At 49.6% G+C, this 24,296-nt stretch overlaps 7 protein-coding genes across 7 annotated transcripts; 6 read left to right on the top strand and 1 right to left on the bottom strand.

Annotated features, from left to right (window-relative positions):
• Positions 1 to 772: 772 nt before the first annotated feature.
• COCMIDRAFT_22563 (uncharacterized protein) lies at positions 773 to 2,414 on the top strand (the record flags this gene model as incomplete). The annotated part of the gene is made up of 4 exons (XM_007685438.1): positions 773 to 1,205; positions 1,258 to 1,646; positions 1,696 to 2,093; positions 2,147 to 2,414. The coding sequence occupies 4 exons, from the start codon at positions 773 to 775 to the stop codon at positions 2,412 to 2,414; spliced, it is 1,488 nt and encodes a 495-aa protein (XP_007683628.1).
• Positions 2,415 to 3,627: 1,213 nt separating this feature from the next.
• On the top strand, positions 3,628 to 11,453 carry COCMIDRAFT_83532 (uncharacterized protein; the record flags this gene model as incomplete). The annotated part of the gene is made up of 4 exons (XM_007685474.1): positions 3,628 to 3,812; positions 3,870 to 4,428; positions 4,496 to 4,881; positions 4,931 to 11,453. 4 exons carry the CDS (start codon positions 3,628 to 3,630, stop codon positions 11,451 to 11,453), a joined length of 7,653 nt encoding a protein of 2,550 aa, XP_007683664.1.
• A 1,212-nt stretch (positions 11,454 to 12,665) lies between these two features.
• On the top strand, positions 12,666 to 15,374 carry COCMIDRAFT_83569 (uncharacterized protein; the record flags this gene model as incomplete). The annotated part of the gene is made up of 1 exon (XM_007685473.1): positions 12,666 to 15,374. The coding sequence occupies one exon, from the start codon at positions 12,666 to 12,668 to the stop codon at positions 15,372 to 15,374; it is 2,709 nt and encodes a 902-aa protein (XP_007683663.1).
• A 1,326-nt stretch (positions 15,375 to 16,700) lies between these two features.
• On the top strand, positions 16,701 to 17,708 carry COCMIDRAFT_22560 (uncharacterized protein; the record flags this gene model as incomplete). Its single annotated transcript, XM_007685437.1, has 1 exon — positions 16,701 to 17,708. One exon carries the CDS (start codon positions 16,701 to 16,703, stop codon positions 17,706 to 17,708), a length of 1,008 nt encoding a protein of 335 aa, XP_007683627.1.
• Positions 17,709 to 18,632: 924 nt separating this feature from the next.
• COCMIDRAFT_32798 (uncharacterized protein) lies at positions 18,633 to 21,091 on the top strand (the record flags this gene model as incomplete). The annotated part of the gene is made up of 4 exons (XM_007685451.1): positions 18,633 to 18,928; positions 19,011 to 19,288; positions 19,347 to 20,316; positions 20,374 to 21,091. 4 exons carry the CDS (start codon positions 18,633 to 18,635, stop codon positions 21,089 to 21,091), a joined length of 2,262 nt encoding a protein of 753 aa, XP_007683641.1.
• A 187-nt stretch (positions 21,092 to 21,278) lies between these two features.
• COCMIDRAFT_83482 (uncharacterized protein) lies at positions 21,279 to 22,462 on the bottom strand (the record flags this gene model as incomplete). The annotated part of the gene is made up of 6 exons (XM_007685472.1): positions 21,279 to 21,469; positions 21,543 to 21,807; positions 21,913 to 21,955; positions 22,021 to 22,259; positions 22,339 to 22,359; positions 22,421 to 22,462. The coding sequence occupies 6 exons, from the start codon at positions 22,460 to 22,462 to the stop codon at positions 21,279 to 21,281; spliced, it is 801 nt and encodes a 266-aa protein (XP_007683662.1).
• A 414-nt stretch (positions 22,463 to 22,876) lies between these two features.
• COCMIDRAFT_32796 (uncharacterized protein) lies at positions 22,877 to 24,267 on the top strand (the record flags this gene model as incomplete). The annotated part of the gene is made up of 2 exons (XM_007685450.1): positions 22,877 to 23,685; positions 23,754 to 24,267. 2 exons carry the CDS (start codon positions 22,877 to 22,879, stop codon positions 24,265 to 24,267), a joined length of 1,323 nt encoding a protein of 440 aa, XP_007683640.1.
• Positions 24,268 to 24,296: the final 29 nt, after the last annotated feature.

Below are 24,296 nucleotides of genomic sequence, written 5' to 3'. Positions count from 1 at the left end.
AGCTCGAACGGGTCTAGGGACGCGGAATACATTCTCCTTGCAATTTTCAGCTTCTTCTTTCGATAATCGATAAATCCGAGTATTGCAGAACACATTAAGCCAATCAAAAATTCACAATTGTACACGCCCTCGCAACCTGTGTAAGTCTAGTAAACACTGGAGACGCTAGGAAATAGTGGTAACCGTCTCGGAGAATTAATTCGGCCCTTGGTGATCGGACCGATCTTTGCCCCGAGCGTGACGTGCAGACCGTTGCGACCGAAGACATGGTTTCTGTGTAGTCTGGTTTTAGTGCGCAACGAGAATGTGGGGATGAGATAGTGGATTAATTTGATTGGAAATCCAATCATAGGTATCGGCTCTAACCACGTGGTAGAGGACCAGTGAAGTATTACCCCTATGACTCGCATGAAGATGTAAATCCATACCCTAAGCGGTAATACAACGATAATAATACCACGTTGTGAAAACGGTCCTATCGTTAGAAGTTTTTCAATGCTTGGATGTTTAGACCCCAACAAGCAATGCGCTCGGCCTTTGCCTATGCATGCAAACCATGTGCTATGTTGCAGTATGTCGCAATCGGATATCTGCATCCGTCCCTTGTTTTCGTAATCGACCATCGTCATGCGATGTAAAGTAGCTTCTCAGGATGCATTCTTCGTCGGCATAGTCATTGTATAATTGTCAACAATCAGTATTCCCACTCTGTGTTTGTTGATTTATAAGTCATCGACGGGTTCTTCCAGAAGCCAGTGATGCCATATCCAAGATGGGTAGCGAAAACGAGCACAAAACTCTTGCCTCATTGGGGGAGACTATTCGTTTGGACCTTCAGCAGAGGCTCTCAAGCAGGGCACAAATATACCTACCGTTCGATGCAGATAGAACGCAGTTTGACAAGGCTGATTTGCGATTCACTCAGTATTCGCGTCCAACATACCTCGCCATTGTCGATCCAGGTTGTCAAAATGACGTAATCGAGGTTGTCAAGTACGCCCGAGAAAAGAATATTCCATTCACACCTCGAGGTGGCCACCATGCTGTCACTAGTACCGTGAGACATTTCAAAAACGGGATATGCATCAATATGCGACCACTCAATAAGATGCAATGGAACGCAGAGAAGCGACACGTCACCATCGAGGGAGGCGTAATAACGGATGAGTTTGTCAAATACCTGCATGATTTGGGTATGGAAGTGAGTAAGTATAGTACGCTATTCTCATCGGAAACCATGGCTGACAGCATGCAAAGATGTGGGATCATGTCCTACTACTGGTGTTATTGGCGTAGCATTTGGCGCTGGTTTAGGACGTTTGCAGGGCAAGTATGGCTTTCTACATGACAACATGGTGTCTTGTAAGCTTTTACTTGCCGACGGACGTGTGGTCATGGCTTCAGAAACCTCCAATCCAGATTTGTTCTGGGGTATCAGGGGAGCAGGCCACAACTTTGGAATTGCACTTGAGGCTACATTTCAAGTATACCTACAGGCACACGGCGGCATACATCACACATGGGACTTCGAGTACACTCTAGGTCAGTGCGATGACGTGTTCAAAACACTGAACAGTGTTTCTGAGACCATGCCTGCTGACTTGGCAATCTTTGTTCTATGGCTACGACAGAGTGATGGCCGCAAGGTATTTAGTCCCATCTCCTACATCTCGGGATCTAACTAAGCCTTACCAGCACATCATCCTCATTAATTTGGTATGGTCTGGACCATTGCTAAGCGCAGACCCTTACGTGAAACTCTTTGAGAACTTGGACCCTGTTCTCCACAGTGGACAAAAATCTGTGCCCTGGCCAGAATTGCCATTCTCCACTTACAAGGAAATGAACAAGCTTTACTGCAAACCGGAAGTTTGGCTTAAAGGCCCCAACAAAATGATGGGCGCCGCTTGTGTGGAGTCATTTGACTTGAAGACCACACGCGAGTTTTTTGAGAGTGTCAAAGCTATGAGCGAAGAGTGGGAAGGACGGGGCTGGTTTGGTGCAATGTTCGAGTGTTTGCCAGACCAGCGCGTGCGAGAAATAGCTCCTGATGCGACAGCGTTTCCATGGCGCGGAGGATCAAACCATTTCCTGTAAACCAACTGCATTAATCTGTATTCGACCAAAGGCTAACATGAGATACTAGGATGTTAAACGCCACACCGGCCCGGATAGAGGATCGACAAGCTTTCGAGAACCATCTTGATTATTGGAAACAGCGCTTCATCGAGAAATCTGGGTACGGACGCTTGCAGCAATATGTTAACTATGGAAACAGCACGGCCACCATGAAAGACCCTCTCGAGGCACTATATGGCTATGAGCCGTGGAGACTAGAGAGACTCAGATACCTCAAACAAAAGTATGATCCAGACAACCAGTTCAGATGGTACCAACCAATAGTTGATGCATGATCATTACTCTTCCAGATTTTATGCTACTTCTGTCACACAGTATGAAGCTTAAAGCATTGGCAATCTATGATGCTTGGAGAAGACAATGGCAATTAATTGATCTTGCAATAATAGACTTAGTTTCACTCTGTGACCATTCTGTCTGAGATAAGCAGTTGAAAATCTATTAACACTGAGACATCTTCACAACTCGAAGAGGAAATGAGGGACCCATCATGTAAACAGCGGCTTATAGAATGCTGCTGTTGATTCGGTTCAATTGAAAGATTGACAAGCCAATTGCGGATATAGTGCCGACCGAAACTCGTGGAATGAAGCGATTCATGTCAAGTTTGATTTGCCTAGCAGCTCCACATATGCTCTTACCTGATATTGATGTGGGCACCGGAAACAAGGGCCAATTTTTTGCGATTCATGCAGCCGATTCTGAGAATTCTCCGAAATAAGGGCCTTGAGTGGTCTGAGATAACCTTGCTAAAAGTGGGGGCGACGGAAGTAACATCTTTGAGACTAATGTTCTGATATGGTCTTTATCGCTTCATCGTCGGGAGAAGCTATCCCGAGACTGTGATTGGTTTGACAATATAGTCCTTCAAGCGGGCGTCAGACTCAGCAATCTTACAATCCAACAGGAATATCTAAATCCAGAGTCAACACTATTGTATTTTGCTCAAGATAGTCGTATTCGTGCGTTGTGAAATCGGTGCATACTCCAAAACCACGCAAGTTCCGTTTCATGACTCACGGCAGTGGACAACCGATGTTGCATTGTGGAGTAGTTCGAAAAAGGAAACTTTTGTAAAAGGTCTGGCTCCATAACCGGAGAACCCACTTTCTATGGGTTCTGTAAACGCGGGGCGAATGATCCCTACAGGCGTATAGTCCGACACCGGTGCTATCCTGCGTGCTCACACCCTGAGATTACATTGGATGGTTTTGGTAGTTGTGATTCACCGGCACCATCTGTTTTCTGCACGCTCAAGGGATAACGGTGTAGTATCAGACAGCTGCCGTTTGATACTAGGGCAACACGTGAATCATGTTGAGTAGACATTGATCGAAGACCTGATAACTATATTTAAAGAGAGTCTTCCACATTGATTTGCAAATATCGAGTTCTTCTCGAAATATCACTTCTTCAAGCGGCCTTGTACAACACGAATTGCTTTTCATTAAGCAAGCCTCACCTTCTTCCTTTACCACACTTCACAAGATGAATAGGCCAATTGCCGTTATCGGAATTGCCTTTAGGGGTCCTGGTGATGCTCGAGACCCCGAGGCTTTCTATCGTATGCTCGTCGAGGGCCGCAGTGCACGCACTGAGATTCCAAAAGATCGATACAACGTCGATGCATTCTATCACCCTGACCCAGAAAGATTAGGCAGCATCCAGCAAAGGTCCTTTACCTGTATCCCTTAACGACATACAATTTTACTAACTTGATCTCATAACAGGCATGCTCACTTTATGCAACAAGACTTCAAAGTGTTTGACGCACCCTTCTTCAGTATTACACCTAAAGAGGCCAAGGCCATGGACCCGACACATCGGATCCTTTTAGAAGCCACATATGAAGGCTTTGAAAATGCAGGCTTGAGTCTAGACCAGGTGTCTGGAACTCAGACTTCATGTTACATTGGAACTTTCACAGCTGATTTCCCCAACCTACAGGCCCGTGATAATGAGGGCCCTTCAATCTACCATGCAACCGGCATGTCATCATCTTTGGCTTCCAATAGGTTGTCATGGTTCTACAATCTGAGGGGGCCTTCCCTAACAGTCGACACGGCTTGCTCATCCAGTCTAACTGCATTTCACCTAGCATGTCAAAGTCTTCGTACAGGAGAGGCTGAGATGAGTGTTGTAGGAGGAGCCAATCTTATGTTTGGCCCTGATATGTCCATTCTCTTAGGAGCAGCCAAGATTCTGTCGCCTGAAGGGAAGAGTAAGATGTGGGATGCGAATGCAGACGGCTTTGCTCGTGGAGAAGGTTTTGGTGTAACAATATTGAAGGTCAGAAACCCCTCGGGTGAGACCCGCTGTAGCATGAAAACCAATACTAACGTCACGTGATATCCAGCCTCTGGACGCAGCTCTACGCGATGGCGATACTATCCGAGCGGTTGTGCTGGCTACAGCCACTAATGAAGATGGCCATACGCCTGGAATTTCACTACCTAATAGTGAAGCGCAACAAGATTTGATTCGCAGGGCGTATCAAATGGCTGGAGTAGATCCGGCAGAGACAGGCTATGTCGAAGCACATGGAACCGGAACAATGGCAGGTGACCCATTGGAAGCGAAGGCCATCTTGAAGACTGTTGGGTCAGTCGAGGGCCGTAAGTCAAATCTTTATGTTGGATCCGTAAAGACAAACATCGGCCATCTTGAGGGCGCAGCTGGCGTGGCTGGTGTCATAAAAGCTGCACTAGCCGTAGAACGAGGTCTGATACCTCAAAATCTTTGGTGTGTAGGCTGACATGACCTTCCACACTCATATACTGACCCCAAACAGGTTCGAGAAGCTGAATCCCGAAATCAATCTACCAGAAAATGTCGAAATACCCTTGAAGCTTACGCCATGGCCGTCTGATGGACCACGTCGTGCAAGTATTAACAGCTTCGGTTTTGGTGGCGCCAACGCCCATGTCATTCTTGAGGACACAGCATCTTTCTTGTCACGACATGGTTTGAAGGGTCGTCATGCAACAGCATCGCATCCCTGTATCACTGAAATCGGCGACGGCTACTCCAATGGGACCTCCAGTAGATCGTCAAGTTCAATCGCTGACGAGACTTCAAGTGGCGACTCCAGCGACGCTGCGAGTGATCTATCCAGTGAAATCCTGCACGACGTACCGCCTACACCAAAGCTATTTACAATCTCTGCCAACGACCAAGAGGGAGTGCGGCGCAATGTCGAGCGGTTGCAACACTATCTCTCCGCGAAGACTTCTACTATTCCCACATTTCTTAGCGACTTGGCATTTACACTGAGCGCCAAACGAAGTCTACTTCCATGGAAATCATACGCTGTCTCAGCGAAGGTCTCCGAACTGCAAGAGCGATTGTCCAGCCTTGCACCTGTGGTTCGCTCTTCCGGTTCTGCAATCCCGCGCATTGCCTTTGTATTCACTGGTCAGGGCGCACAGTGGCATGCAATGGGCAAGGGGCTATCAATTCATCCAGCATACTTTGAAAGTATTCAGAGATCCGAATCCCTGCTCAAATCGTTTGGTTGCCCATGGAGCCTCAACGAGGAGCTGAGCCGGACCGAGACCGAGTGCAAGTTGCGAGAGACTGACTACAGCCAGCCAGCATGTACCGCTGTTCAGGTTGCACTAGTAGACCTCTTGAGGGATTTTGGAGTAAACCCCGTTGCAGTTGTAGGCCATTCCAGTGGCGAAATCGCTGCTGCATATGCCGCTGGATTTATCGATCAAGAGGCTGCGATTAAGATCGCATGGCTGAGAGGGCAAGTCAGTAAAACTGTTCCCACCAACGGCGGTATGTTGGCAGTCTCCACCAGCACTGAAAGCGTACAAACCTATATCAATGATCTGAAAGACGGTAGAGTGGTTGTTGGATGCTTCAACTCTACCAAAGCCTGCACTATCACCGGTGACGCTTCAGCCATCAGCGAGCTACAAGACCTATTGAAAAACGCGCAAATACCATGCACCCGGCTACCTATGGATATTGCGTATCATTCGTTCCATATGGAGGCAGCACGTGAGGCATATGAAAGAGCTTTGGAGGGCATTGCGCATGGCTCGACATCAGCCATTCCCATGTTCTCCTCAGTCTCAGGCACACTCGTTACACCCGAAATGATGAAACCATCTTACTGGGTCGACAACCTGGTATCTCCTGTCGATTTCGTCACGGCCACAAAGTGTCTACTGAACCATCCACTGGAGAGTAAATCGCGCAAAGCCTTCGCCAATGTCTTTGTCGAGCTGGGCCCTCACTCAGCACTACGAAGTTACTTACTGGATATTTTTAGCAGTGACAAAATCGCCACAGATCTCACCTACACAAATATCCTCCGCCGCAATTTTGATGGCGCTACAACTGCGCTGGAAGCCATGGGCCATCTGTGGTCACAAGGATACCCGGTCGATTTGAACAAGGTCAATGGTGTACAACCAGAAGATGCCAACATGCTCGTCGATCTACCTCCTTACGCTTGGAACCATAAGCCATACTGGAATGAATCACACCTAAGCCGACAATATCGCCTTCGTGAATCGCCACGCACCGACCTTCTAGGTTATCGACTCCCTGGAACACCTGAACACACATGGCGCAACTTCTTGCGATGCAACGAAAATCCATGGATTCGCGAGCACAAAGTCCAGGGCGACATCCTGTACCCTGGTGCGGGTATGCTCGTAATGGCTATTGAGGCTGCGAACCAAATAGCTCAAGAAACTGCCGCTGATGAGGTCCATGGTTTTGAATTGCGCGACGTCAGCATTGATACCGCTCTTCGTGTGCCGGACACAGAAATGGGTATTGAAGTCATGACACAGCTGCACAATCGCCGAACAGGCACAAAGACAGCACCATCATCTACACTTTACGAATTTACAATCTCTTCGTGGAATGAAGAAATGTCTTCTTGGAGTGCTCATGCGCGAGGTCTGGTCTCAATCACTTACAAGACCTTCTCGAATGCGATGGAGCAAGAGCTGGCTCTTGAAAACGCGCGCTATATGACATTGATGGTTGAAGCCCGAAAGGCATGCCAGAAGCCGGCGAGAAGCTTCCTGTATGATACAGTCGAGACGATTGGTATGCAATACGGTCCAACTTTCCGCAACATGACGGAGCTGTATGCTGGCCTGAATGCCAGTTATGGAGTTATCAAAGTGCCTGATACCAAGGCAATCATGCCCAAGGGCTACGAGTTCCCTCATGTCATTCATCCTGCCACGCTGGACTCAGTTCTTCACTTGCTCTTCCCGAGCATCTCCGGAAAAGAGCAAGCACTCAACGAAGCAGTCGTGCCAAGGTCCTTTGACCGCATCTTCATTTCAGTAAACACTCCGAAGGTTGCAGGCACGGAGATTCACGGTTGCTCAACAGCAAAGAAGCTCAGCTACACAACATGGACTGCCGACATCGTCATGTCAGAATCAAGTATGGTGGAGCCTACCATCGTCATGGAGGGCGTGGTACTTGCATCTGTTGGCTCAACCGAAGATGTGTCGAAGCGACTAGAAACACGCGCATCGTGCTTTGCACAGAACTGGCATGTGGATGCTGACTTATTGGCTCCATTCCAAATCAAAGAAACAATCTACAAGCGAACCTTGAAGAGCAAGGACGATGATTCGGTACTCGATCTTCTGGAGTTTATTTGTCTGGTATACATCTACCGCGTCCTCGACTGGTTTGAGAGTGAAGAAGGCAAAGTACACCAGCCACAAGATGGTTTTTGGAAGCTGTACGTGGAGTGGATGCATGACCAGGTCAAACAATTCCCTCCGCTACCTGCAGATGTTGAAGGCGAGATGCAGCGGGCCCGCGAACGCATCGGAAGATCGGAGAGCGGTGACATTACGGTGCAAATGGTGGACCGTATCGGCCAAAACCTTTCTCGCATCTTCACCCACGAGGTTGAAGCTTTGCAGTGCATGACTGAAGGTGATCTCCTCTATGCCTTCTACCGTGGCGCATTCGGCACAAGCTTCAACACCAACGTTGCCGAATACGTTGGCCTACTAGCTGACAAGCGACCTGGATTGCGAATCCTAGAAATCGGTGCGGGAACAGGCGGTACCACCTATCACGTTTTGGAACGTCTACGCAATCCCGATGGCAGCTCAAAAGCAGCCCATTATTACTTCACTGATATCTCACCTGGGTTCCTTGCCAAAGCAGCCGATCGATTCGATAAGGATGCATCGATTATGCAGTTTGGCACTCTTAACATTGAAAACAACCCGACGGAGCAAGGATTCAGCACCGAATCGTTCGACCTCATCGTATGTGCTAATGTGCTTCACGCAACCAAGAGCATCCAAGAAACCTTGACACACTGCAAGTCACTTCTGAAGCCTGGCGGCCATCTCGTCTTGTCCGAGGTAACAATCAAGCGCATCTTCTCGGGCTTCATCATGGGTCCCTTGCCTGGTTGGTGGCTAGGAGAAGCGGATGGCCGAAAAGGCGGTCCGCTCCTAGATGCCGAAGAGTGGAACGTCGCGTTGAAATCGGCTGGATTCTCCGGTGTCGATGTTGATGTTCGCGGTGATAGAGATACCTCCAAAGAACCTGTTTCGCTTATCATCTCAACGAAGCCTGAGACATCGGTGGCGTCGATGCCTCCTTGTCTGATCATCAGCACTGGCACTGAGATATCTCAAAAGCTTGCTAACCACTTGAGAGAGGCATTCTCCTCGGCTAGTCACGAAGTTGATATTACTCAATGGAACAGCATCACGAAGACGAGTGTAGCTGGGAAGTACTGCCTCTGCCTTGCGGAGTGGGAGAACCCAGTCCTAGCCAATCTTACGGATGAGGACTGGGAAAGAATTCGTGATGTTGTCCTTTCCTCTGAGGGAGCCCTTTGGATTACTGGCGGTGGTGCTCTCGATACCACCCACCCTCTTAACAGCCTCATGGTCGGACTGGCGAGGGCCATCCGCAACGAAAATGCCGGTGTACGCCTTGCATGTCTCGATCTAGAGGCGCCCTCAACCATCGACTTTGCAAAGGCATCCCAAACTACACTGAAGGTTGCTGAGGCGCACGTTCGAGGCGACGGTACGGAGGGCGAATTTGCTGCACGCGGCGAAACCGTCTTTATTCCTCGTGTGGAGCGAACACTGGGAATGGATGCATCACTGCGCAAATACGAAGCAAAAGGAGATCCCGAGATGGTTTCTTTTATGGGATGCGGTCGCCCCCTCAAATTGACTATCAAGACACCTGGGCTGCTCGACACTTTCCAGTGGGAAGAAGATGAGACATATCACACCCCTCTGCCCGATGACTGGATCGAGATCGAGGTGAAGGCAGTTGGCCTGAACTTCAAAGATGTGCTCGTTGCGCTGGGTAACCTAGCCGAGAACAAACTGGGTGTTGATGCCTCGGGAGTCGTCACTCGTGTCGGATGGGCCGTTACAGATTTCAAGGTTGGAGATAAGGTCATGACAGCATCGTGTGATGCCTTTGCCACCTATCTCCGCTTCCCAGCCAAAGGCGCGATTCCCGTGCCTTCTGGCATGAGCTTCGAGGAAGCCGCGTCGATGCCTCTCATTTTCTTGACGGCCTACTACGCTTTGGTCACCGCGGGTGGTATCGTGGCCGGTGAGACAATTCTGATCCATGCTGCTGCTGGTGGTGTTGGACAAGCAGCCATCATGATTGCGCAAGCCAAGGGTGCTGAGGTCTTCGCAACGGTCGGTGCAGACAGCAAGAAACAACTCCTCATGGAACAGTATGGCATCCCCGAAGACCACATTTTCAGCAGCCGCGATACCAGCTTCGTCAAAGCGGTATTGCGCGCCACGAATGGTCGAGGTGTTGACCTGGTGCTGAATTCCTTGGCTGGTGAAGCCTTGCGTTTATCGTGGACTGAATGCCTGGCAAAATTCGGTCGATTCTTGGAAATCGGAAAGGCAGACTTGTTCGCCAATACCGGCCTTGACATGAAGCCACTCTTGGACAACAAGAGCTACATTGGTGTGAACCTCCTTGAGTTTGAGAACAACCCAACGCCTCGAGCAGTTGCGCTATGGAATGACACGGCGAAGCTGATTCAGGACAAGTCCATCAAGCCCATTTCACCACTTCAAATCTTCACCATGTCTGAGGTGGAGAAGGCCTTCCGCCACATGCAAGCAGGAAAGCACATGGGCAAGGTTGTTGTTCGCGTCGACGAAGCAGATGTCGTTCGTGCTGTACCTCGCATCCCGCGCGTACGCATCCACTCTGCCGGTACCTATGTCATAGCCGGCTTAGGCGGTATCACACGTGAGATTGCACGCTGGCTGGCTGAAAAGGGCGCACAACACTTGGTCTTCCTTTCTCGCTCTGCAGCCAGTGGGTCCGACAACCAAGCCTTCGCCTCGCAGCTCAAGGATACGTACAACGTCAACATCTTGGCCTATGATTGTGACGTTGCCGACAAGGCAGCCTTGCAAGTAGTCCTCGATGACTTGAAGGCCAAGGGATTGCCACCCATCAAGGGATGCGCAACTGGCGCCATGGTGTTGCAAGACACCCTCTTTGATAAGATGACCGCCGATAACGTCCGCACAACAGTCGGCCCCAAGGTTCACGGCACTTGGAACCTGCACGAACTTCTGCCGCGCGACATGGATTTCTTTGTCATGCTGTCCTCATTGGCTGGTGTTATGGGCCATCGCGGACAGGGTAACTACGGATGCGGTAATAACTTCCAGGACGAGTTTGCTGCATTTAGGCGAGGTCAAGGACTACCTGCAATGACCATCGATATTGGCTACCTCCTGTCCGTTGGGTTCGTTGCTGAGCATGACGAATATGTTGACCACGTAAAGGCAATGGGACTTAAGGTCATGCAAACATCTGACTTGCATGGACTGCTAGCAACAGCCATCGAAGACCCTTCCAAGCATCCGGGCCAGGTCATGTGCGGTCTGCCGTTTAACGAACATGACGATGCATGGTACTGGATATGCGATGCGCGGTTCGGTGCTCTAAGAAACCTCGCAGCTGGAACTTCAGCCAACAAGGGGCAAGTTGTCTCGTTGCGCGAAGAGTTGATACGGTGTGGCACCATCAGCGAAGAGGCTGTGCATATCATTACAAAAGCCATGGTGCAGAGACTGGCAAGTTTGATGATGACACCTGAAGAGGATATTGATGCGGGCAAGCCGCTGAGCGCATATGGTGTTGATAGCTTGGTGGCTGTCGAGGTCAGGAACTGGATCGCCCGCGAGATGGCTGTTGAGTGCTCCGTATTCGACATCATGCAGAACATTCCAATGACTCAGTTGGCCTGCAATCTGGCGGAGAAGAGTAAGCTGCTTGTTGAGCGAGCCTGAGACTCGAAATAGATGGGCTTGGTCGGCGTGTCAGGAAAAGTACGCAGTGGCGCATTAATAGAATTCAAATTTAGACACGATGCCCCATATTGTTCGTATGTCTCTTTCGCACAGTCTCTCGCACTATCTCTGCGTACTCAATTCTGCAGGTATTAATCTTCCTTGAATATAATGATACATCTTCTTTGACTGATAATGAAAAAAAAGTCTATGAAGAGCGTGGGCTCTACGTAGAGGCGGAGAGCAGATCCACACAATGGCATATCCACGCAATGTGTGGTTGCAAGGTAGAGTAGAGTTTGTAGTAGCAAAGTTCATCTATGCTGAGAAATCATGACGATGTCATAAGAGAAAGTCTTGCAGCCGGAGGTTGTTTTGAGATGTCGAACTGCACGCTTCTCTCATAGGTAGAACTACGTAAGTTCGGCAACGCTATACCTATTGAGGCATTTGAGGAGCTGCATCTATGAGTACTATCCCCTGTAAGATCTCATTGAGCTCTGTATAATCAATATCGCACTTAATCTCAGGTTGACTGTGACACATGCTCTCAACATGACATCTACGCAACGACTGGTTCAAAATGTGCTTGATGTAATTGCAACCTCAACTAACCAACTAGATGGTTGTCCATTATACCGCGTCGCTCATACGAGGGTATAACTGTTAGCCGGCAACTTTATTTCAAGCACCACTAAACATTAACACTGCTGCACACGCTTGGCAATAAATAGTCACTTGACTTGATGGTTTGCCTTCACGAGGTCGCATGATAGACCTTCGTATCCAGAATACGACATATGCATGTATACTAGATGCCAATGTGAATATACATGCATCTCACGATATCATATGGTGCCATGTTAAAATGTAAATTTAGCAAGTCACCTCACCCAAGATATTAACAACTTGGCGGATGCAGCGTTAATTATCCGATCTAAGGCCCGAAAAGGGAAGGAGCATGGTAATCAATATTGAAAAGTGGACACGATCCGCGATGTCCATGCTCGTGTTCCTATTCTCTCCACACCCACGGAGCACATGAGGGAACCTCGCCGTGCCAGGGCCCCTAGTTATACGAAATGAAGCATGATTCTCGTCGCATCTATACCGCTTGTCCGGCAGCCATGTCCCCGCTACGGGCTTGGTGTTTGTATGTACAAATACAAGATGCATCCGGGCATACCTTGAGCCTCATCCACGTCCTCAGAGATGGGTAAGTTGCATTGTGCCATTGCGGCCCTTGTGCTGGGTGCGCCAGTCGCCATCTCAACATCGGTTCATGCCCGCCTCCCTTCCAATGCGATTGTGCAACGAGCGGCAAACGACACGTCCTCAGCCAACGGCATTTTGCCCGGTTCCTACATCGTTGAGTTTGCAAATGACAGCGAGACACCGGAGAGCTTCTATGCCTCGCTTGCGGCAGTCGGGGTAGAAGTCGAGCCTCGCAAGGACCTCCGCTTCCGATACTTCAACGGCGTCTCATTCCAGCTCAAGAACTTGGCCTCGAGCCCCGGCTCAAATTCCAATGGCGGGGACTTGATGCATCAGATGAAAGCACTGCCACAAGTAGAGAACATATGGCCAATTCGCATCACGAACCATGCGCCCGAAAAGAGTGTCGCAGTACCTGCTCAGCCACAACGCGTCAAGCGGCAGGTGGAGTCGCAGGAAGATACTTTCTCCCCCCATGTCATGACCCAGGTTGACAAGCTACACGCAGAGGGCGTGACGGGCAAAGGCTTCCTCATCGCAATCGTTGACAGCGGCGTCGACTACACCCATCCCGCCCTGGGCGGCTGTTTCGGAAAAGGCTGTCTGGTCGAAGTTGGGTACGATTTTACGGGCGACGACTACATCCCTGGCACAAATCAACCAAAGCCAGACGACGATCCCATGGACAACTGCGTCGGACATGGAACGCACGTTGCCGGCACTATCGCCGCTCAGCTCAAAGGAAACGAATACGGCTTTACCGGCTCTGCTCCTGGAGTGAGGCTGGGAGCATACAGAATGTGGGGCTGTTCAGCTGCATCGATAGACGAGATTGAGGTCCTCGCATTCGCTCGTGCCGTGGAAGATGGAGCCAACATCATCTCGTACTCCAACGGTGATGCCTCAGGCTGGGGACAGGATGTGCGTGCCGTCATCGTTTCCCGCATTGTTGATTCTGGCATTCCTGTTGTCGTTTCTGCAGGCAACGATGGTGGGCAGGGTATATTTTACGGCTCCACGCCAGCAACGGGATTCAGCGTCACAGGCACAGGAGCGGCATCCAACACCAAATTCCCCACGTTTCTCGAGCGAGGTTCTTACAAGACGGGCGCCAATGCTACCGGCAACAGTACGCATGAGTTTGGATTCTTGAGGGGTGTGCCAGAATTCGCAACCGGCGCGACACTCCCGCTTTGGTCTGCTGCCAATGCCGACGACGCCTGCAAGCCGCTGCCCGATGATACACCAGATCTGAGCCAACGCATCGTCCTCCTGGAATTCAAGGATCCGCGCGCAACGCAATGTTACCCGCAAGACCAAGGTGCCAACATCGCTGCAAAGGGCGGGCGCTTCATGGCGTACTATGAGCGCACCAACCTGACGATGCGCGACGAGCCATATTTGTACACTGATGGCATTCAAGGCGTCATCAGGGTCGCCCCGTATGCTGCCGAGGATTGGCTTTCCCTGCTTTCACAAGGTGCTACCGTCTCCGTGACTATCCCCTCCAACGGGTCCCAAACGCATCTCGAGGAGCTTGAAAATAACGAGGGTGGTGGCTACGTTGCAGATACTCTAACCAGTTGGGGCCCGACTTGGGAACTCAGCATGGATCCAGAGGTTGTAGCGCCCGGAGAGAATATTCTGAGTACATATCCGACGGCTTTAGGTAGTTACCGGGTCATGACTGGTACCAGCATGTCAACTCCTCTGGTCGCAGGCGTCTACGCACTGCTTGGAGAGGTATACGGTAAGCTGGAACCGAAGCGCCTTCGCAGACTCCTGATGCACACCTCAAAGCCACTTGCCTGGTACTACGACAAGACTGTCCACCCCGACATCCTTGCTCCTGTCCCACAACAAGGCGCCGGACTTGTACAAGCCTGGAATGCTGCACGCACTACCCTCGAGATCGACATTGACAGCATAGCGCTCAACGATACGGAGCACTTCGTCGGCACTCACAGCTTCAGCGTCATCAACACCGGCACCACCGACGAGGTGCTGGAGTTGAGCCATCGTAAAGCTGTCACGATAAACACAATGGATCCAACAGGTTTCTTTTTCCGTCCAGGCTTGATTTCTAACTCCATTGTAAACGCATGGGCCACCGTATCCTTCTCATCCGACCGCATCACCGTCCCCGCCGGTCAATCCGCCAAAGTGACCGTCGACATCACGTCGCCTGGAGGTGTCAATGCGACTTTGCTACCTGTCTACAGCGGCTTCATCGCCGTCGGCAAGCAACTTCACCTCCCGTACCTCGGCGTCGTAGGCAGCATGCGCAAGGCTACCGTTTTCCCGTCCGGAACTGCTTACCTTGCACAAGGATACTCAGAGGCACCTGCAAACGCCTCTTACACCATCCCCCGCCCCGATCCCCAGAATCCGCCTTGGACCGACCGAGGTGACAACTACAACCAGCCCAATGTGTACATGTTTCCTTCGGTGGGCTCGCCTTTGCTACGTGTAGATGTGCTGCAGGGCAACAAGACACTCGGACCTTTGGCGGGATTCCCGCTAACGTACATCCCGAGGAGTGAGGTGCGTGCGTACTTCAACGGGTTGATGGCTGATGGAAGGGTATTGGATGAGGGAACGTACCGCATGAAAGTTGCGGCGCTGCATATTTTTGGTAATGAGGATAATGACGAGGATTGGGATACGGTTGAGACGAGTAGCTTTACGGTCAAGTATACGGCCTAGGCTAACCTGTTTTGTACATGAACTTTCATGAGATGATAGCAGCACACTTGGTATATACACAACAATCAGACGCTTGATTTGCACTGAATTACTCGCTCATGAATCACGGTACAAATTTCTCACTTGCAATAACACCCAATTCTACATACCCTTTCTCTTCCCAACCTTCCCCTCCCCTTCATGCTAACAATGATCCCCCTCATCGTTCCTCCCCTCCTCGTCGCTAGCCTATCGCCATTCCACCCCCTCAACCGTCACACAATCACCCTATACAAACAGGTTCTCTCATACGACCGTGTACTGCTCGGAACTATCCATGACAGGAGGACTTGCGTGATTCCACCGCGGGCTATGCTGTCGCCGGCCCATGCCATGGCTGAGGGGTTGCCAGTGATCTACCAGTCGCTGGAGGGATTCTAGAGATCAAGTAATCTAGAGGATTGGCACGTAGGGAGGTGGTGGAGGTAGGAGGTGGTGTATTTTATTGTTAATGGAGGGGATTAACGTCGTGGTGCTTGGAACTCCGGATGTCTATTGGTGATGTCTAGGGAGGAGGCTGTGGGGAACTAAGGTGTGATAGCGAAAAGCCTGATAAGATTGAGGTATTGCGGGAGCAGCTGTACTCTAATACCAACACTAAGGGAGCAACATCAAGGTCTTACATTCGTCAATAAGTTCTCTATAACATGTTACAGCCATGGAACAAGCGCTCAGTGGGAGGCTACTCGAGGCAATAATTCCAGCTAAATTAGGCTGAGTCGCCACTTTAAGCAATGGTTCGATGTTGAAGAGTTATGGCGGCTTTTAGCCCCCATGAAAGCTTGCATCGGCTACAATCTCAGCCTTGCATGAACATGGTGCTAACAGGGAGACAGTGTTCTCGATGCTCTTGGCAGCTACGATCTCTGAACGTTCTCGATTCAAGAGGATATCGTATTATCACTATTCTGCTTGAATGATCTATTAAATGTAAGATAAAAAATCTTAGATTTTCCTTCACAACGGATTGAGTCGCAAGCAAAACTGATAATTCAATGTTGAAGACGCATAGCTTATTGTTAGTCACCAGGGTCTCAGAATGGCGCTGGCGCAATATAAGAGTAGTCCAAGTATGTCCCTTGTCATGTAGAGGGTACGCTACTCGATAAGAATGCAATCCTTGGCAACCGATGCATGCGCCCCAATGTGATGATCTAATTGGCTTGGGGCTAAAAGTAATTCAAGATAATGCTGAGAGTCAAGAAATGTCTTCGAAACACTTTGAAGATAACTAATCCGTCATGTGCCAGATTTTAGGCAAGAGCCAAAGTCTGCTTTTTTGCAGCAATGCCTACCTTGCCACCTCACCAGTCAGTCTTCTCTTACACCCTGACTAAACCCTATCCATTTCTATGGTTTACTCCTGTTGCTATCGTTGGAGGGATATTGGCTTCGGTTTTGTTTTCGTTTCTGAATCTTGCTACCTCTGGCTACGATACCGTTACTGTTACGACATCGGAACCCAATGCAACAATCACAAATACGACTTATTTTCACAACTGGCCATCTTTCAAAACTTCAAAGATTCGCCCGACATGTGAACCACAAAGGTTGCCCGTATACGAATATTACTATACGAATAATACCGCGTTCCCTTATCAACTTTACAGCATAGATAATCACGGCACCGAAGAGTGGACGACTTACTTAGCCGACATCGCGCATCTCAATAACCCACTTACAGAGTGCGAGTTTCAACAAATCTGCATCAGATTTGAAGACGAAAGGGATGATGACTTTGGAGAAAGAAGTTCATTAGATGCCTTCCTTTCTTGCGTAGTCGATATCGAAACGGGTAGGAAAAAAATAGGCTTGGTCGCCAATTACAGTCCGAGACAAGAGAAACAATCCTTCCCATTGAGTATGGATAGAAACCAGACGGCGAGTTTGTGGTGGGGAAAGTCCTTGATATCTTGGTACTTTGCACAAACCATGTACGAAATGAGACAAGCCGCTTACATGCCCGTGAATTTGACAATGGGATCGACGGAAGAATATTATATGAATGAAGGTCAAGTGTTCTTCTTGACTATTCCACAAATTTCAGATGCAGAGCAGTTCAAATCCGACAGTTGGATGGAGTTCAAGCCCGCTTGTTTTTTCTTCCCTGACCGTGGTGCAACCAGATTCGCAAACACCTGGAAGTGCGACCGAGAAGCTAAGTACCGATACAAGGAGTTTCGTCAGATCTGGTATTATGCTGAAATGCTTGCAAAATCATTCTACACCACCATTATGGCCGACCTGGGCCAGATAACGCTTAATGTCCTTGAAAACGGCGACTTACCTCAGTAATTTACCGCAAATCTCACCGACTTTTCCAATTTATACTTGGATCCAAGTTATGAGAGAATGCCCAGGGATGTGGCCGAGGAACCCTATACATCCGCGAGCGCTTCGCAGTGGGACCTGAGAATTACGCCTTCTGTGCTATCCACCACATATCTTTGTCAGGTCCCTCGACTCAAAAGCACTGGGAGCCTCATATTTTCAGTTTTGATTGCAAATTTGGTATTATTTCAAGCACTGTGGAAGACCTATAAAGTCTTCACAGACTGGTCTGTGTTAAGGAATCACCCCGAACTCAATAATTGTATGGGGTGCGAAATGAATGCAAAGCATACTGAGAGCGACGCGTAGGTCGGAGAGCTAACCGCTTTGGTGGACGACTACAATAACAACACCATTGTTCAACGTAAAAGTACAGAATATATCTAATATGATCTTGAACTTTTGGCGCGTAACCTCTGAGCATATAGAGAACCTATAGTAATTCTAAAAGAGCTCGCCTTGACTGAGGATAAACTTACCTCTTTCAATGCTTTCCTTTCTGGAATTGACCAATTTTTTCCCTCGTCATATATATGTTGATACTGATATCACCTTTCAGATGAATAGAAGGGAAGAGAGAACTACACAGATAAACATTTTTGCAAAACAGCTTCATTGCATAGGTTACATCTCAACTGTAGATTGCGTAAATTCTCCTGATTGAAGGTGGATGGGGTGAGCGAGGTGGTCTGCGACATTGAATTTAGGCAATCCGTCACGAAATGCCTGTGGCTCTAGACGGTGCTGCACGCACCTTGCCTGAATATGCTTACCACACGAACGTCTTTATTAGATTCCCAAAATATTGAACATGCTAAGAATCAACATTGCTTAATCAAGATTTTGAATTTTAATTACTACGCAGCATAGGTACAAACCGCAAAAAAAATGGCGCATCCTTTCAAGGTGCTAATCGTGGGTGGAGGGGTGGCAGGGCTGACTCTAGCAATAATGCTTGAGTTGTATGGATTTGAATACGAATTGCTTGAAAAGCATCCTAATGTTGCACCCAAACTGGGAGCAGGAGTGGGTATAACTCCCAACGGAGCGCGCATACTAGACCAAATAGGTGTTTGGGACTCTATTTGCGAGTATGCATCTCCTGTGAATTCTGGCGTTGCGCTTTCTCCAAAGGGGAAAACTGTCATCTTCAATCCGCACATGGGGGAGTGGCTGGAGAAGCTGTATGTACCAATTGCCCGTTCTCTATGTCTCTACTATGACGCTAGAAGCAATCTGCTAATCTTCTTTTGCTACCACCTATAGCTTTGGCTACAAAATCCACTTCCTGTCGCGGCACGACTGTCTCCGCATTCTGTTCGACAAGATTAAGCAAAAGTCCAGCATTCACCTACAGAAAGAGGTCACTCGGATAACTCCCGGCCAGTCTGGAGAAAGAGCACGAGTAGAAACCAAAGATGGCTCAATATTCACCGCAGATCTAGTCATTGGTGCAGACGGTGTTAGGAGTGGCGTAAGGAGCGAGCTTTGGCGGCATGCTGATGCGGAGAAGCCTGGCTATATCCCCAAACAGGACAAGATGGGTACGCAGACTGAAACTTGTCATATTGGTCTTGGAAATGTTCTAACCACGTTACTTAGGCATCGTATCCCTATATACGGCTGTGATTGGCATTTCTCATGATCCAGGGCTGCCCCGAGGCGGAAATGCGCGAGCGTACAATCATCTACGGTCCTACTTCTTCTCAGAGGGCATGGAACGCTCTGGAGAGTTCTACTGGTGGCTATGTGTCAAGAACGAGGAGCCAATCAAAGGCATCGTGCCCAAGCTATCCTCTGACACGAAGCAGGCTCTGCTAGACAAGTACGCAGACGATAACATAGGGCACGGCCTGACTCTGGGAGGGCTGCACAAGAAATCCACCTATTCTACCATTATCCCATTGCAGGAGTTCGTTCTGGAAAAGTGCTTCTACAAGAACATTCTCCTCGTTGGCGATGCCTTCCGGAAGCTGCACCCCGTAGCTGGTCAAGGAGCCAACTCGGCCATAGAGGAGAGCGCTATGGTGGCGGACATGCTATGGAAACTCCGAGCAAATGACGCTCTACACGATCCACTCCGTGTCAACCAAGCATTGACCGAGTTCCAGAAGGAGAGGTTTGTGAGGACGACAGCGCTGCGAGAGGATGCCAATCTGGTGCAGCGGATGGAGTCATTCGACAACCCAGTCATGAAATTCATGGCCCTGCACGTCATCCCTCGACTTCCATTTGTGGTCGCCTTTTTACCTCAGTTGGCTGTCTCTTTCACGCCAGCTCGCTGCATGGAGCATCTGCCGCCACCGAAGGCAGGAATGTGCCCATTTTCACCAGATATGCAGGTGAAGCCAAATCCACGGTCTCCCTTGGCGACAATCTCGTGGATAGGCTTCTTGATACTCGCTGCGTGCCTTCCATTGTCGGCTCACAGATTCCTCCCAGCTCCTAGCAGCGACCTTCTTGCATTCTCTCATGCATTCCAGCTGTACATTTGTATGATGGCATTATCAATTAGTGGGCTTTGGGCTGTCGAGTCTTACAAGGCGTCGTTGCTAGTGTCACCGATGAGCAGGTACGTACTTGGCATTCCACCTGTTTTGCTTTTGTCGCTTGCTGACCTTCACTCTAGCTCTCTTCCATGGATTCTTGCCTCCAACTACTGGGGGTGGGAGAAGACTTTGCCCGTCTATTTTTGCTTCCACATAATATCAAGCCAACATGCCGTACACTACTATACTCCACAGTTCATGACAGATCTTGGGGCAGCAATGGCTCTACTGCCATGCCTGGCAATGGTGTACGGTATCCCAAGTATTCTCACCGCTCTGGGAAGCACCCACAAGAGCTTGCTCGACTGGTGGCCCGCCACCCAATACGCCTTCCCAGTTTTGGTATATGTGAGCAGCAAATTTTTCGGGGCAATAAAAGCCGTCCCGCAAGGCGTGGAAGTTGTCTTTACCAGCGTCGACGTTCCCTATCAGCGGCGGTTCTTTACCGCCATTACTGTCGTTTCCACCGCGGTGTATGTCGCCCTGGTTTGGAGCCACAGTGCTGCTCTCTTCAACGAAGGTATTGTCAGCCTGCTCTCGTCACCACTTGCAAGAGCGCTTGCATCTTTGACTACTCTTACCACGGCGTGGTCTATGTACACGACATGGGAGCTGCGGCGAATATCTGCTACCGAGGTCCCTCTGGTCACGACCTGGGCAGTCATAATCATGAAAACAGTACTTCTCGGGCCCGCAGCTTCGCTGGCAAGTATCACCTGTTGGTCCAAGATTGAGTTGGAAAAGGCGACGTCGGTGCAGCCAATGTTACAGCAAACTAATGAGAAGTCTTACGCCTGAGACTCTAAAGTCTGAACTGGCGTGATGGTTTCCAATCTATGGTAAGGATGCAGTGCAATTTTCAGGGAGCAGGATCATAGCTGGGAGAATCCAAGACTGATGGGAAGATGTCAAGACTCAGGTTTAGAGGCGTTAAAGGATTGTTTCAGATGTATGTACATGCTTGTACTAGAATCACACCTTCGCTTCACATCCAATTGTGGTTCCCATGATGAGATAATGCTAGACCACTTTGCTCTTCCGTCAGGTTATTGATCACGTCAAGCTGCATTCTCACTGATTCCTCCGGAGACAGCAACCTGGTGAGATCCGGATTGACCTTCTGAAACATTTGCAGCGCCATTTCTAAGACCTCTGGCGTCGGGGCCATATCCCGAGCTACACATCCCATATAGTCCGTGGTTAGCCTCGAAAAAACCATCAAAAATCAAGTATGCAGGAAGCTACTTACTTCCATCTGTATCGACCCATCCCGGGCTAAGGGCCAGAGTTTTGATACCTTCTCCCTTGAGCTCGGCAGCGTACTTTGACATGACAAGGTTCATGGCAGCCTTCGTAGCGGTGTATCCGATGGTGACGGTGACGCCACACTTACGAGTGAATTCAGCGTCGCCTGTCGGGGAGGTGATGTAGATGATCTTCTTCAGTTCGCCGTTGCGAATCAGAGGAAGGAAACGATTGATGGAGTTTATAGCCCCAATAAGGTTGACGCTCATCTACTACCCATGTTAGTGCAGTCACATATATCACTTTGAGAAGAAAGACAAAAAGAAGAAGAAGGGTGGGCGTGGCGGGCATCGTAGAGCGAAAAGGAGACGCACAGGGGCATCAATCTCATTCTTGAGCTCCTTCTCTTTTCCAAGGCTACACATCACATGCTGGTCAGTCATACAATATCTCAGCTTTTCCCCGAGCAGGATGGCCCTCACAATGCTGAGGTTGGGTAAAACCTCAAGTCAAGTCCAGTGTGGCATGCGTTGCTGATGAACACGTCTAGTTTGTTTTCAGTCAACTTTCCCACCTTGGTAGCCGCCTCAGAGAGACTTTGAGTATCAGTGACGTCGGCCTTGATTACATGAAGATTTTTTCTCTCGGAATCCAGTTTACTGAGGTCCTCGCTTGGCTGGCTACGGATGAGGGCGAAAACTTGGTTGCCCACATCTGCAGACTGATATAGCATAACAGTGTCAGTCGGAGGTTACCCTCGAGAAGCAGTGGGAAAAAGAAAGGGAGAATGGACTACGCACTAGCTGTCTGACATATTCCAGCTGGAAAAGATAACTTATTAGCAATTGGCTTCCATGGTATGCTGAAATCGATGAAACGTACCCCGATGCCACGGGAGGCGCCTGTGATAGCCCACGATGGCATGATTTAGACTTAGGGGGTCTTTAAAGCGGTAAATCAAGGGGCAAGAAGAAGTGTCGTGGTGAGTTTCACTATTCCATCAACATGAACGGTCAGGACAACATTTGATTCTATAAATCATAGCCATCGCAACTTGGCTATCACACCACATAACATCATAGCTATCACATTGTGACTACCCCATCATAGTTACCCCATCATAGCTATCACATCATACTTTGTGCGACAGATACTCTATCATTTGATTGGTGAGCAAGCAACAATGAAGGAAGGGCGAACCGACTTGAAATTGAAAATTATCTTGGCTTCAAGGCCACTGAGGTTGTAGGACAATTACTTCATAAATCCTCGATGCCCAGAGTTGACTCTCCGATGCCTAGAGTTCCATCAGCACCGACTATACCCCTTATAGACAACATGGCATTATCTCGCAGCTCCATTCAGGCATTCGGCAACGCCGCTCTCCTGTTCGCGGTACAAATACTGATTCCTGCTGGTTTGGTTGTCGCGACACCCAAATACTCGTGGTTGCGATACTTTGGACTGGTGTTCATCGGCTTCTCTGCTTATCTAATTTTCCAGCTGGCGCCGAGCCTCTCCAATAGCATCTTCCACAACAGTTTCGTGGCGTGCGAAGGGATCCTCGTGGTCGCGCACTGTACTAACCTGCTTCTCATCCTTCAGGACGGCGGCATTACCTGGAGCGACATCCAACGCCACAGCGGCAAAGCGGGGACAACGCCCGATCCTTCGTCGGATACAACCCCCTTCGTGCGCAAGCTGGTGCACGGAGCCCGCCTGGTCATTAGTCTGCGGGGCGTGGAGACGGCATGGGAGACCAAGAATACCCCACAACATCCCTCCTCGCTCGGCCACGGCGGCGGCAGCCGTACACGGTTCCTGATCCGCCAGGGGTCCATCTTGGCCTGGCAGTACCTGTTCCTCGATGTCATGCTTGAGGTCACCATGCGCGAGCCACGCGAGAATACGGACAAATTCTACCGCCCCGGGATAGAGTATGAGTATTGGAATTTGACAGGGGAGCAATGGTTCGTCAGGGCGTTCACTCCATTTGTTTCCTGGTTTGTGGTCAGCCGCCTGCTTCTCGACTCGACTTGGCGCGCCCTATCTATTCTATTTGTTGGATCAGGTCTGGCCAGTCCCCGGAGTTGGCGGCCGCTGTTTGGGAGCATGTGGGAGGCCTACACGCTGCGTAATTTCTGGGGGTGAGTCCACAAGAGCACGCCTAAGTATGGCCCCGGTCACAAAGAGACTAACCCCTTGTCCGTTGTAGCAAGTTCTGGCATCAAATACTGCGCTGGCCTTTTACCTCCAACACATACCTTCTCACCCGTCGAATCCTGAAACTGCCGGTTCCCTCCCTCTTGGAGCGCTATACCAACAACTTCCTCGTCTTCCTTTTATCAGGCATCCTGCATGCTGTTTCGGCCAACATTATGGGTCTATCGGCAGTGGAGTCTGGCTCCATCCCTTACTTCTCATCCTTCGCTCTAGGCATAATGCTCGAGGATGGAGTCCAGGCCTTTTATAACGAAATTCACGCCAGCATCTCGGACAAGGAAAGAAAAACTGCTAACTGGGAGAAGGTTTTAGGGTTCAGCTGGGTGGTATTCTGGATGTCTCTGACTTCTCCCTGGTACATGTGGCCGTCGCGTCGCATCGTCGCAGGTGCAGCACCGTGGGTTCTGCCATTCAACGTGACGAGGCAAATCGGTATGCCTATGATGTGGGGTTTGTTGGGAGCCTCTGGGATACTCGTGAAACAGGTATTTGCAACTTCTTTGTAATCATGCACGTCCATGTCGAAACGGTCTAG

The sequence above is a fragment of the Bipolaris oryzae genome, assembly GCF_000523455.1.
Source record: "Bipolaris oryzae ATCC 44560 unplaced genomic scaffold scaffold_10, whole genome shotgun sequence".
Lineage (NCBI taxonomy): Eukaryota > Fungi > Ascomycota > Dothideomycetes > Pleosporales > Pleosporaceae > Bipolaris > Bipolaris oryzae.
This window is presented reverse-complemented; position numbering and strand designations above follow the sequence as displayed.